Consider the following 14564-nt stretch of genomic DNA (forward strand, 5'->3'; position numbering starts at 1 on the left):
CAGTATTCCCCACCGGGAGCCGGCGGGGTGTGCAGTGGAGCCGCATGTGCCGCTGGCTTTTACAGTTAATAAATGCGTATCGAAGCGGCTTTTACAGTTAATAAATGCGGATCGAAGCGGGTCTCTGGAGAATGACCCGATACGATCTGCCCCTCAGCCCCTGGACTATAACTCCCATCAGAGTATGTCCATGATGGGAGTAGTAGTCCTAACTGTCCCAAAATAGTCCCGCAGCCGGGGAGGATGTGCAAGGGCCGACTTTCAGCACTGCGGTACTACAACTACTCCCATCATGGGACAGACTCTGTCCCATGATGGGAGTAGTTGTAGTTTAGCAGTGTTGTGGGACGGCTCCTTCATCCCCTGGCTGTCTCGGTAGAACACTTTCCTACGTGTCCTTTTTAATGGTGTATATTTGTGTTAGGAAAGCGTATTTGCGCCTAATGTGTCAAAAGAAAAAAAACGCACATGATTAATTATTATCCACTGTAAAATCCATTCCACGATACACAAAAAAATAGAGCACAAAAAAGATGCAATGAAAGTCACTGCGCAAATTTTTGCACAAAATAAATACACAAGAAAAAGGGGTACCCATTTAATGCAGTGCTGGAAATGAATGGTGGCCGCAAAAAATATTGACACTTTGGGCCCAATTTAGACATTTCCACTTAGGGGTGTACTCACTTTTGTTGCCAAGGTTTAGCTTTTTCCATTTTTGCACTTTCATTTTTAAAAAATCATAACCCTTTCAATTTTGCACCTAAAAATCCATATGATGCCTTATTTTTAGCGCCAACAATTCTACTTTGTAATGACATCCGTCATTTTACCCAAAAACCTACGGCAAAACCCAAAAATAATAATTTTAGAAAAGATGCAATTTTGTAACTATTTGGGGGCTTCAGTTTCTATTCAGTACATTTTTCGGTAAAAATGACACCCTCGCTTTATTCTGTAGGTCCATACGATTAAAGTGATACCCTTCTTATATAGGTTTGATTTTGTCGTACTTCTGGAAAAAATCATAACTACATGCACGAAAATTTATATGTTTAAAATTGTCATTTTCTGACCCCTATAACTTATTTATTTTTTCGCATATGGGGCGGTTTGAGGGCTCATTTTTTGTGCCATGATCTGAAGTTTTTATCGTTACCCTTTTTGTTTTGATTGGACTTTTTGATCACTTTTTATTAATTTTTTTATGGTATAGAAAGTGACCAAAAATACGCTATTTTGTACTTTGGAATTTTTTTTCACGTATGTTATTGACCGTGTGGTTTAATTAATTATATATTTTTATAGTTTGGACATTTACACACGCGGCAATACTACATATGTTCATTTTTATTCACACAGTTTTTTTTTTATGTGAAAAGCTGGGTGTCTCAAACTTATTAGGGGAGGGGTTAAATCCTTATTATTTCCTATCCTTATGCCATTGCATAGCATTGAACAGTGTTATCGCCGCTTGACTGTTCCTGCCTGGATCTCAGGCACGGAGCAGTCATTCGGCGATCGGACACTGAGGAGGCAGGTAAGGCACCCTCCTCGTGCGTCCTAGCTGAACGGGACACCGCGCTTTCATTATCGTGGTCTTGATCATCCCAACTGAGCTGCCGGGAAGCTTTCACTTTCACTTTAGATGCAGCGATCAACTTTGATCGCTGCGTCTAAAGAGTTAATGCTGGACATCTGCCTGAACTGCGATGTCTGCCATTAGCCACGGGTCCTGGCTGCTGATAGCAGAGATCTATCTATCTATTGTACTGTAGTATCTGTGGTATCTTGTAGAAATGTCTGAATGTAAAACTTTCACTTTTGTGAATATAACCATGTCTATTATATATTTTTATTGTATACAATAACCTAACATTATCTGGATACATTCTGATACTAGTAAAAAAAAAAAAAAAAAGTCCTCATTTAGAAATAGTATCTCGCAAATATAAAGTACATGTCATTCTGTTTCAGGCCATTAGATGGCATCAGTAATCCTAAAAAAAATTGTGCTTATAATGTACACCACTATCTGGCTCTGACCCATAGATATTTATCTCATTATCTATCTATCCATCTATCTATCTATCCATTCCCAAGGAAGGCAGCATTTCACCGAACAGTGTGCACGGGTGCCAACTGCAACAGGATCCAGGTCAGGGACCACCATAAATATAATTAACAGATGAACAACAGCAACTCCAGTATGGTGAAAAAAGTGGGTGTCTTTATTTACACAATATGACACAACGTTTTGGCTTTCAGAGCATGGCTTGGTGAGCAAGCCGAAATGTTGCTTCACATTGAGTGAATAAAGACACCCATTTCTTTCACCATACTGGAGTTGCTGCTCTTCATCTGTGAATTATCTATCTATCATACAGTGGGGATCAAAAGTTTGGGCACGCCAGGTAAAAATTTGTATTAATGTGCATAAAGAAGCCGAGGAAAGCCAAAAGGCATCAAATTACAGATTAGACATTCGTATAATATGTCAACAAAAGTTAGATTTTATTTCTATCATTTACACTTTCAAAATAACAGAAAACAAAAAAATGGCATCTGCAAACGTTTGGGCACCCTGCAGAGTTAATATCTTGTACTGGCCCCTTTGGCAAGTATCACAGCTTGTAAACGTATTTTGTAGCCAGCCAAGAGTCTTTCAATTCTTGTTTGAGGTATCTTTGCCCATTCTTCCTTACAAAAGTCTTCCAGTTCTTTGAGATTTCTGGGTTGTCTGTCACGCACTGCTCTTTTATGGTCTATCCATAGATTTTCAATTATGTTGAGGTCAGGAGATTGTGAAGGCCATGGAAAAACCTTCAGTTTACGCCTCTTGATGTAATCCCCCGTGGATTTCGAGGTGTGTTTAGGATCATTATCCATTTGTAGAAGCCATCCTCTCTTTAACTTCAGCTTTTTCACAGATGGCATCAAGTTAGCATCCAAAATTTGCTGAAATTTTATTAAATCCATTTTTCCTTCTACTTGTGAGATGTTCCCTGTGCCACTGGCTGCAATACAACCCCAAAGCATGATTGATCACCCCCATGCTTAACAGTTGGACAGAGGTTTCTTTCATTAAATTCTGTTAACCCTTCTTCTCCAAACGTACCTTTGCTCATTCCGGCCAAAAAGTTAAATTTTAGCTTCATCGGTCCTCAGAACTTGTTTCCAAAAGCATCAGGTTTGTCTATATGTTCATTTGCAAAGTTCAAACTCTGATTTTTGTGGTGAGGACGTAGAAGAGGTTTTCTTCTGATGACGCTTCCATGAAGACCATATTTGTACAAGTATCTCTTTATAGTGGAATAGTGTACCACAACTCCAGTGTCTGCCAGATCTTTTTGGAGGGCCTGTGCAGTCAAAAGTGGGTTTTGAATCGTTTTTCTCACAATCCTGCGAGCTTTTCTGCCTGATATTTTCTTGGTCTTCCAGATCTTGCTTTAACTTTCACTGTTCCTGATGACTGCCATTTCTTAATTACATTCCGAACAGAGGATATTGACATCTGAAAACATTTTGCTATCTTCTTATAGCCTTCTCCAGCTTTGTGAGCGTCAATAATTTTCAGTTTCAGATTTCTAGACAACTGCTTAGAAGAACCCATTGGTGCTGATTGTTGGGGTCAGGTCAGATGAGTCTGGGCATTTAAAACCTTTGAGATTGGCATCACCTGGTCTTCCCAGATGATGATTGGGAACAATCCATGACACTGGCAAGTCTCAGCTTTGCAAAGGGGGCAGTGCATGCTATAATTTCTGCAGGGTGCCCAAACTTTTGCAGACGCCATTTTTTGGTTTTCTGTTATTTTGAAAGTGTAAATGATGGAAATAAAATCTAACTTTTGTTGACATATTATAAGAATGTCTAATCTGTAATTTGATGCCTTTTGGAGATTTTTCCATCTTTCCTTGCTTCTTTATGCACATTAATACAAATTTTTACCTGGGGTGCCCAAACTTTTGATTCCCACTGTATCTATCATATCTATCAATCTATCTATCTATCTATCTAGGAAAAAGCAGATACAGCAGCACACTTGTAAAGACAGAGCAAAATTCTTAGGAGGCGGGTGCAGGAAATTGTAAAGGGCAAGGTCCACAAACTCCCTGTAGTATACAAAATCCGAAAAACTAATGCAGCACTCTAGGATAGTGAAAAACAGGATAAAAAAATGTATTCCATCAAACAAAGAAAAAGACTCTGAAGAGGGTGGAAATATCGCTGTTAGGTTAAGTTTCCGCGTGTTTTTTTTCTGGCAGTTTTTGGAGTACTGCCTCTGCAGTTTTTGAGCCAAAGCCGGAGATGTATTCATAAGGAATAGGATATATAAAGGAAGGACTTACACTTCTCCTCCCTTAAGGATCCACTTCTGACTTTGGCTCAAAAACTGCAAAAAAAAAAAAAAAAAAACTAGTGGAAACTAGCCTTACACTTTTGATGGAATACATTTTTTATCACGTTTTTCACTATCCTGTAGTGCTGCATTGGTTTTTAGATTGTGTATCTATCTATGTTTTTGTCATCACCTGCTGAACTATCCAATTCTAGACTTTGTCCTGGAACAAGTGATAGATTACTGGATATCAAGGTGTTTTTTTTTTTCTAGGACTTTCGTATTAAATGTGTTCTTAGTTAGTGTGTCATGACTTTACTTATGCAAACAATGTGATGAACATTATCAATACATATACATAGTCCCCTATGAGCTGAGAGATGTCATGGAGATGCTTCACCAAAATATCCATATTTACTACCCAATTTTAAAATGTAATAATAGTCATAGCTTTTTTCAATACAATAAATCAATACTGATTTATCAAACCTTGTGCAAAGAAGTAGATGCCTACAGCAACAGATGAAACATGCAAGGGAAAACAGTTGGTACAGTATAGAGTAGGGTGAGGCAGTAGGTTATGCTGGGGCATCAGCATAGAGTAGGGTGAGGCAGTAGGTTATGCTGGGGCATCACTATAGAGTAGGGTGAGGCAGTAGGTTATGCTGGGGCATCACTATAGAGTAGAGTGAGGCAGTAGGTTATGCTGGGGCATCACTATAGAGTAGGGTGAGGCAGTAGGTTATGCTGGGGCATCAGTAAAGAGCAGGGTGAGGCAGTAGGTTATGCTGGGGCATCAGTATAGAGTAGGGTGAGGCAGTAGGTTATGCTGGGGCATCAGTATAGAGTAGGGCGAGACAGTAGGTTATGCTGGGGCATCAGTATAGAGTAGGGTGAGGCAGTAGGCTATGCTGGGGCATCAGTATAGAGTAGGGTGAGGCATCAGTATAGAGTAGGGTGAGGCAGTAGGTTATGCTGGGGCATCAGTATAGAGTAGGGTGAGGCAGTAGGTTATGCTGAGGCATCACTATAGAGTAGGGAGAGGCAGTAGGTTATGCTGGGGCATCAGTATAGAGTAGGGTGAGGCATCAGTATAGAGTAGGGTGAGGCAGTAGGTTATGCTGGGGCATCAGTATAGAGTAGGGTGAGGCAGTAGGTTATGCTGGGGCATCAGTATAGAGTAGGGTGAGGCAGTAGGTTATGATGGGGCATCAGTATAGAGAAGGGTGAGGCAGTAGGTTATGGTGGGGCATCAGTATAGAGTAGGGTGAGGCAGTAGGTTATGCTGGGGCATCAGCATAGAGTAGGGTGAGGCAGTAGGTTATGCTGGGGCATCACTATAGAGTAGGGTGAGGCAGTAGGTTATGCTGGGGCATCAGTATAGAGTAGGGTGAGGCAGTAGGTTATGCTGGGGCATCAGTATAGAGAAGGGTGAGGCAGTAGGTTATGGTGGGGCATCAGTATAGAGTAGGGTGAGGCAGTAGGTTATGCTGGGGCATCAGCATAGAGTAGGGTGAGGCAGTAGGTTATGCTGGAGCATCACTATAGAGTAGGGTGAGGCAGTAGGTTATGCTGGGGCATCAGTATAGAGTAGGGCAAGACAGTAGGTTATGCTGGGGCATCAGTATAGAGTAGGGTGAGGCAGTAGGTTATGCTGGGGCATCAGTATAGAGTAGGGTGAGGCAGTAGGTTATGCTGGGGCATCAGTATAGAGTAGGGTGAGGCAGTAGGTTATGCTGGGGCATCAGTATAGAGTAGGGTGAGGCAGTAGGTTATGCTGGGGCATCAGTATAGAGTAGGGTGAGGCAGTAGGTTATGCTGGGGCATCAGGATAGAGTAGGGTGAGACAGTAGGTTATGCTGGGGCATCACTATAGAGTAGGGTGAGGCAGTAGGTTATGCTGGGGCATCACTATAGAGTAGGGTGAGGCAGTAGGTTATGCTGGGGCATCACTATAGAGTAGGGTGAGGCAGTAGGTTATGCTGGGGCATCAGTATAGAGTAGGGTGAGGTAGTAGGTTATGCTGGGGTATCAGTATAGAGTAGGGTGAGGCAGTAGGTTATGCTGGGGCATCAGTATAGAGTAGGGTGAGGCAGTAGGTTATGCTGGGGCATCAGTTTAGAGTAGGGTGAGGCAGTAGGTTATGCTGGGGCATCAGTATAGAGTAGGGTGAGGCAGTAGGTTATGCTGGGGCATCAGTATAGAGTAGGGTGAGGCAGTAGGTTATGCTGGGGCATCACTATAGAGTAGGGTGAGGCAGTAGGTTATGCTGGGGCATCACTATAGAGTAGGGTGAGGCAGTAGGTTATGCTGGGGCATCACTATAGAGTAGGGTGAGGCAGTAGGTTATGCTGGGGCATCACTATAGAGTAGGGTGAGGCAGTAGGTTATGCTGGGGCATCAGTATAGAGTAGGGCGAGGCAGTAGGTTATGCTGGGGCATCAGTATAGAGTAGGGTGAGGCAGTAGGTTATGCTGGGGCATCAGTATAGAGTAGGGTGAGGCAGTAGGTTATGCTGGGGCATCACTATAGAGTAGGGTGAGGCAGTAGGTTATGCTGGGGCATCAGTATAGAATAAGGTGAGGCAGTAGGTTATGCTGGGGCATCAGTATAGAGTAGGGTGAGGCAGTAGGTTATGCTGGGGCATCAGTATAGAGTAGGGTGAGGCAGTAGGTTATGCTGGGGCATCAGTATAGAATAAGGTGAGGCAGTAGGTTATGCTGGGGCATCAGTATAGAGTAGGGTGAGGCAGTAGGTTATGCTGGGGCATCAGTATAGAGTAGGGTGAGGCAGTAGGTTATGCTGGGGCATCAGTATAGAATAAGGTGAGGCAGTAGGTTATGCTGGGGCATCAGTATAGAGTAGGGTGAGGCAGTAGGTTATGCTGGGGCATCAGTATAGAATAAGGTGAGGCAGTAGGTTATGCTGGGGCATCAGTATAGAGTAGGGTGAGGCATCAGTATAGAGTAGGGTGAGGCAGTAGGTTATGCTGGGGCATCAGTATAGAGTAGGGTGAGGCAGTAGGTTATGCTGGGGCATCAGTATAGAGTAGGGTGAGGCAGTAGGTTATGATGGGGCATCAGTATAGAGAAGGGTGAGGCAGTAGGTTATGGTGGGGCATCAGTATAGAGTAGGGTGAGGCAGTAGGTTATGCTGGGGCATCAGCATAGAGTAGGGTGAGGCAGTAGGTTATGCTGGGGCATCAGTATAGAGTAGGGTGAGGCAGTAGGTTATGCTGGGGCATCAGTATAGAGTAGGGTGAGGCAGTAGGTTATGCTGGGGCATCAGTATAGAGTAGGGTGAGGCAGTAGGTTATGCTGGGGCATCAGTATAGAGTAGGGTGAGGCAGTAGGTTATGCTGGGGCATCAGTATAGAGTAGGGTGAGGCATTAGGTTATGCTGGGGCATCAGTATAGAGTAGGGTGAGGCAGTAGGTTATGCTGGGGCATTAGTATAGAGTAGGGTGAGGCAGTAGGTTATGCTGGGGCATCAGTATAGAGTAGGATGAGGCAGTAGGTTATGCTGGGGCATCAGTATAGAGAAGGGTGAGGCAGTAGGTTATGCTGGGGCATCAGTATAGAGTAGGGTAGGCAGTAGGTTATGCTGGGGCATTAGTATAGAGTAGGGTGAGGCAGTAGGTTATGCTGGGGCATCAGTATAGAGTAGGATGAGGCAGTAGGTTATGCTGGGGCATCAGTATAGAGAAGGGTGAGGCAGTAGGTTATGCTGGGGCATCAGTATAGAGTAGGGTGAGGCAGTAGGTTATGCTGGGGCATCAGTATAGAGTAGGGTGAGGCATTAGGTTATGCTGGGGCATCACTATAGAGTAGGGTGAGGCATTAGGTTATGCTGGGGCATCAGTATAGAGTAGGGTGAGGCAGTAGGTTATGCTGGGGCATCAGTATAGAGTAGGGTGAGGCAGTAGGTTATGCTGGGGCATCAGTATAGAGTAGGGTGAGGCAGTAGGTTATGCTGGGGCATCAGTATAGAGTAGGGTGAGGCATTAGGTTATGCTGGGGCATCAGTATAGAGTAGGGTGAGGCATTAGGTTATGCTGGGGCATCAGTATAGAGTAGGGTGAGGCAGTAGGTTATGCTGGGGCATTAGTATAGAGTAGGGTGAGGCAGTAGGTTATGCTGGGGCATCAGTATAGAGTAGGATGAGGCAGTAGGTTATGCTGGGGCATCAGTATAGAGAAGGGTGAGGCAGTAGGTTATGCTGGGGCATCAGTATAGAGTAGGGTAGGCAGTAGGTTATGCTGGGGCATTAGTATAGAGTAGGGTGAGGCAGTAGGTTATGCTGGGGCATCAGTATAGAGTAGGATGAGGCAGTAGGTTATGCTGGGGCATCAGTATAGAGAAGGGTGAGGCAGTAGGTTATGCTGGGGCATCAGTATAGAGTAGGGTGAGGCAGTAGGTTATGCTGGGGCATCAGTATAGAGTAGGGTGAGGCATTAGGTTATGCTGGGGCATCAGTATAGAGTAGGGTGAGGCATTAGGTTATGCTGGGGCATCAGTATAGAGTAGGGTGAGGCATTAGGTTATGCTGGGGCATCAGTATAGAGTAGGGGGAGGCAGTAGGTTATGCTGGGGCATCAGTATAGAGTAGGGGGAGGCAGTAGGTTATGCTGGGGCATCAGTATAGAGTAGGGTGAGGCATTAGGTTATGCTGGGGCATCACTATAAAGTAGGGTGATGTATGCGGCTTGTGACCCCCAGTCTGGAGCCTCCCTGCCCCCAGGACACTGCAGGGTATAATCCCCCCTCCCTCTTTGTTTGCTTTGAAACTTCCAGCTTGTAGTTGCTGCACTTCGAATGAACCATTACCCCGGACAGGTAGCCACACTATCTGCACTACCGATAAATTTCCTCTTGCTTCCCCCCCATCTCATGAAATGTAAACATTATTTTAGTGCTTCCAGTTATCCCTTGAGTAACGCTACAAGCCGAGACCTAGATGTATTGCAGCAGTTGTAGGTCTCCGCGCTAGTGCCCCTTCCCCCCCTCCTAGGTAATGGTAGTGTCCCGCTGGAAGCTCTCCCCGGGGGAGTTTGCACTTGGCTGAGGGATCTATAGTCCAGTGCAGACACGGGGACAGGTTGTGCGGTGACGACTGCGGCGTTTGGACCGGAGCACATACAACGACGAGATGCCCATGAGGGGAGACAGGTTCCTGCAGCCGCCACCTCTCAGCCATTCCAAGAAGCTGTCAGCATGGCTCGGCGTAAGTATCCACACCGGTGGGATGGGATGTGGTGGGCACCCCTGTGTCTGCTGGTGGACGGGGGCATTGCTAGTCTGGACTAGTGAAATCTGCAGAGGGGGCTGGAGGCTGCAAACTTCCCCAAACTTCATTGCTGTGGGGGATACTGGTGATCCGTAATGCCAGGGGTGCCCGGAGAGGAGTGCAGTGGTCTCTTCTGGTGCCCTATTACTATACACCATCAGCAAAGCTGGAGTGATGGAGCCCACTGTATCATATGGTCTGTATATATATATATATATAATATGTGTGTGTGTATATATATATATATATATATATATATATATATATACACACACATACATATACTGTGGGTGGTCCTGTAATCCAACATCACAGGTTCTGGGCACTGAGAGGATACAAAAAATGCAGTCCTATGTAATACTTTGGAAGGCCTGGCCTACAATGGGCACCATATAGGGCAGTGGTCTCCAACCTGCGGACCTCCAGATGTTACAAAACTACAATTCCCAGCATGCTGGGAATTGTAGTTTTGCAACATCTGGAGGTCCGCAGGTTGAAGACCACTTTTATAGGGGTTGTCCCAAAATAGTAACTTATGAGCTATATGAATGCTAAGTGATTATGGCAGTGGTCCCTCCTCATCACCAAACAGGTGTGTGTGCTTTGGTCATGTATGTATGTGTGCTGCTGCCTCAATCACCTGTGAAGACTTAGTACACACTCCAGATTTATTAACTGCGTGAGAGAAAAAGTGGAGAGATTTACCCTCAGCGACCAATCACAGCTCAGCTTTCACTTTACCAGAGCTTGTTAGCTGAGCTGTGATTGGTTGTTGTGGGAAAATCCCTCCACTTTTTTTCTCTCACAGTTTGCTAAATCTGGGCCACTGTATTTTGACTCTATTAGTTGATATCCTGGCAAAAACTGTATGCCAATGTATACTGTATGCCAATGTATACTGTAATGGAGGCACTGGATGCCAGTCATTTCAATGGCACAATATGACTCAGTTTGGGATGTATGCTCTATTCTTAAAGGAGATATCCAGTGGTGAAAAACGTATCCTGTATCCTAAGGATGGGGGATAAGTTTCAGATCGCGGGGGGTCCAACAGCGATCTGGGGGGCCCTGACAGCCCGCGGAATGGGAGCGTGTTGACCACCGCATGAAGCGGCAACTGACAAGCCCCCTCAATACAACTCTATGGCAGAACCGTTACGGTGCCGTTCGGAAATCTCCGGCTCTGCCATAGCGATGTATTGAGGGGGCTTGTCGGCTGCCACTTCATGCAGTGGTCAACACGCACTATCTGGCCAGAGAGCCGGGGCCCCGTACAGGAGATCGCGGGGGGCCCAGCAATCTTAAACTTGACCCCTATTCTTAGGATAGGAGATACGTTTTTCACCACTGGATATCTCCTTTAAGTGGACTCAAAAGCGCTGTCTGCTGAAAATAGCTCATACATCCCGAACAGTGACGCCATTCAAGTGTACCCCTCATTTGCAAAAACATTTTTTATATAAAACTAGTATCCGGCGCTGCCCGGTTTTTCCTACCTTATCCTTATGGAGGAGGAAAAGCAACAAAGGAGGAAGCTTTTGTCCTTATCCCGTCCCCATATATTTTTTAATCAATGTATATTGCAAATATACACATAATGGGGGAGATTTGTCAAAACCAGTCCAGAGGAAAAGTTGCTGAGTTGCCCATAGCAAGTAGTTTCATTGTCGTCGTCCCCCCCCCCCCCCCCCCCCCCAACAAAAAAAAAATCCCAAACCTGCTAATTTTGGCAGAATCTGACAACTATCATGTGTATGGAGGGGTGTGCTGACAGATGACGTTGGGGGAAGGAGTGATTGGGTATGTTGGTACCTAAAGCCTTATCCATTTATTCTCACAAGAAAGAATTCGCTGCCAGAGGTGGGTGGCAGCAGTGTTTTCCCTTTCTCTTACCTATTGACAATACATGCCAACTCAGCTGAACCAAGCATGAATCTGTATGGCGAAGATAGGGGAGACAAGAGGATTAGCTGTTGGCCAAAACCTATGGAAGGTGTTTGCCCCTTTTTTAGTTGATTGTGGACCAAATTTGTCTCTGATCAATGCCCTGATGCCCAAGGCTGTGGCAAAAGCCTGAGCATCAGAGATGTACAGTGCATAGCACTGTAATTCTATTAAGAAGTGCTGCTGTGAAAAAGGCAATGATAGTTGTTAAAGGGGTACTCTGGTGGAAAACTTTTTTTTTTTTTTTTTTTTTATCAACTTGTGTCAGAAAGTTAAACAGATTTGTGAATGACTTCTATAAAAAAATCTTTACCCTTCCAGTACTCTTGAGCAGCTGTATGCTACAGAGGAAATTATTTTCCTTTTTGAATTTCTTTTTTTATCTTGTCCACAGTGCTCTCTGCTGACACCTGATGCCCGTATCAGGAACTGTCCAGAGCAGCATAAGTTTGCAATAGGGGTTTTTCCCCTGTTCTGGACAATTCCTGATACGGACAGAGGTGTAAGCAGAGAGCACTGTGGACAAGACAAAAAAGAAATTCAAAAATAATTTCCTCTGTAGCCTACAGCTGCTAAAAAGTACTGGAAGGGTACATTTTTTTTAATAGAAGTCATTTATAAATCTGTTAAACTTTCTGGCCCCAGTTGATAAAAAAAAAATATATATATTTTCCACCGGAGTACCCCTTTTAAAGGGCAATCAGCAGGGGCCTTACTCCTGGGAGGCTACTGCATCGTATTTTCCACAGTGAGCTCTTGCGTGGAGTTCCGTTGAAAAATACGTAATGTGAATGGGCCCTAAAAGTTTTGGAGTTGCAGGAACAGAGCAAGTGTAAACCTAAAAAAACTGCAGCATTGCCACTGTCCCGCCGTATTTTGCTGCGTATTTTCCCTACCCATTGAAGTCATTGGGTAGCAAAATCAGCAGCAGAAAATACGCAGCAAAATACGGCACGTGTTAAGGTGTTAACAATTGAATGTCAGCTGCAGTCCACAAGATTGCACACATGAAAATCTATTGTTTTGTACTGCAGTGTAGCCCACTTTGTCTTATCCAGTGCCATAAGGAATGTCATTGTACATGGAACTAAAAAAAGGATGAATTACTAAAAAAGTGTTTTCTGTGGCTATGTGACTGGTTGAAGTCCAAAGCTATTTATGGCACTGTACTTTTGTTATGTTACTATTGAATAGCGTAAGATAGCAGGTGTGTTTACCTACTGGATTAGGGAGACAATAAATTACTATTCGGATGCACTGCCCTGACTTTTAATGGATATGTGACTGAAACTCAAAGAAAGATAACCCTGCAATACTGCATTATTGAAGAAAACACCAAATTACCCATGACCCAGTATTGGGGCCCATCCACCATCTCAATGAGAATAATACTTGCATGTTACCCATAGCTGCTTCTTCTGCCACAATATATTCAGCCTACTGCTGGCAAACAGTACAATGTAATACATTTGTTTTCCTTATGGCTATGTTTACTTAAAGGAGAACTGTGGCGTAACATTTTCCATTTCCCCTGTGCCCTGGCTGCAAATACGGCCGGCGATACATTGAGCGCAGTATGGGTCACCAAGCCCAGGTACCAGGAAGAAGACCAGCAACAGAGGACTGGGATGCCGATATCAGCGCAACGAGGGAACATAGGAAGGTGAGGTAAAGTTTGCTTTTTAAAGGGTCACTCCGTTCCCCAGCGTCCGGAACATTGAGTTCCTGAACACTGTGTGTGGGCTTCCGTGTTCACACCCGCCCCCTCGTGATGTCACACCCTGTCATGTGATGTCACGTCCCGCCGACTCAATGCAAGTCTATGGGAGGGGGTGTTGAACCCCCTTCCCATAGACTTTCATTGAGGGGGCAGGCTGTGACGTCAGGAGGAGGCGGGCGTGAACACGGAAGCCCGCACACAGCGTCCAGGAACTCAATGTTCCGGAAGCTGGGGAGTGGAGTAACCCTTTAAGTTTTTGCAGCCCAGGCACAGTGGAAATGGAAAATGTTAAGCCACAGTTCTCTCTTAACATATTTTGACCTGAATTGAAGCGAAATTGAACACCTATTAAACCATGTTGGTGTATTGTTCATTTAAAGGAGTACTGCAGTGTTAGACACTTATATCCTGCTGTTAGGGGATAAGTGTCTGATTATGGGGGGGGGGTCTGACCGCTAGGACCCCCGTAATCTCCTGTACGGGGATCCGGAATTACGCGGCCAATGCGCGTGATGTTGACCTCAGAGGTCAATGACGTGCCCCCTTCATACAGCTCCGTGCAAGAGGCAGGGATTCACAAACGCTGCATTTCCGCCTCTCCCATAGAGATGCTTGGAGGGGGCGTGTCGGCTGCCACGCCAGGCTGGCATGTCTCCTGCATGGTATGGCTGTGGCTTTGGCCTGCGGATAGGGGATAAGTGTCTAACACTGCAGATCTCATTTATCCTTCTTTAATTCCAGGGTATAAATTCCACATTAAGAAGAAGTGAAGGTTGCTTCCTTCTTTAAACACGGAAACAGCAACAATGTTTTTATATTGAAATGAATGGGATACAGATTTATGTGTTAAACATGCATTGAAAAACCAGTGCATTTTCTTCTTGGTGGTTTTCATTACACTTTGGGGAAGATTTATCAAAATCTGTCCAGAGGAAAAGTTGCCGAGTTGCCCATAGCAACCAATCAGATCGCTTCTTTCATTTTTTCCACAGGCCTTTAAAAAAAAAAAAAAAAAAAAAAAAAAAGCCTTTTATTTATATATATATATATATATATATATATATATATATATATATATATATAATCAACTGGCTCCGGAAAGTTAAACAGATTTGTAAATTACTTCTATTAAAATATCTTAATCCTTCCAATAGTTATTAGCTTCTGAAGTTTTCTAACTGCTCAATGATGATGTCACGTCCCGGGAGCTGTGCATGATGGGAGAATATCCCCCGGGACGTGAGTCATCAGAGAGCAGTTAGACAGAAAACA

The 14564-nt window shown here is 44.4% G+C and overlaps 1 protein-coding gene and 1 long non-coding RNA gene across 3 annotated transcripts in view; one reads left to right on the forward strand and one right to left on the reverse strand.

Annotated features, from left to right (window-relative positions):
• Window positions 1-14564, reverse strand: part of LOC130274748 (uncharacterized) — a 75816-nt gene that overhangs the window by 60746 nt on the left and 506 nt on the right. The gene's annotated exons all lie outside the window — the stretch shown is intronic.
• Window positions 1-14564, forward strand: part of LOC130274696 (tight junction protein ZO-2-like) — a 192671-nt gene that overhangs the window by 57891 nt on the left and 120216 nt on the right. The window contains exon 1 of one of the 2 annotated variants that reach the window (XM_056523051.1): window positions 9355-9565. The exons of the other annotated variant lie outside the window; for it this stretch is intronic. Within the exon in view, the coding sequence (XP_056379026.1) occupies window positions 9491-9565 (75 nt within the window). The 5' untranslated portion in view covers window positions 9355-9490. Of the gene's footprint in view, window positions 1-9354; window positions 9566-14564 lie in introns of those variants that run through there. 2 annotated transcript variants of the gene reach the window in all.

The sequence above is a fragment of the Hyla sarda genome, chromosome 1 (assembly GCF_029499605.1).
Source record: "Hyla sarda isolate aHylSar1 chromosome 1, aHylSar1.hap1, whole genome shotgun sequence".
In the NCBI taxonomy this organism is placed as follows: domain Eukaryota; kingdom Metazoa; phylum Chordata; class Amphibia; order Anura; family Hylidae; genus Hyla; species Hyla sarda.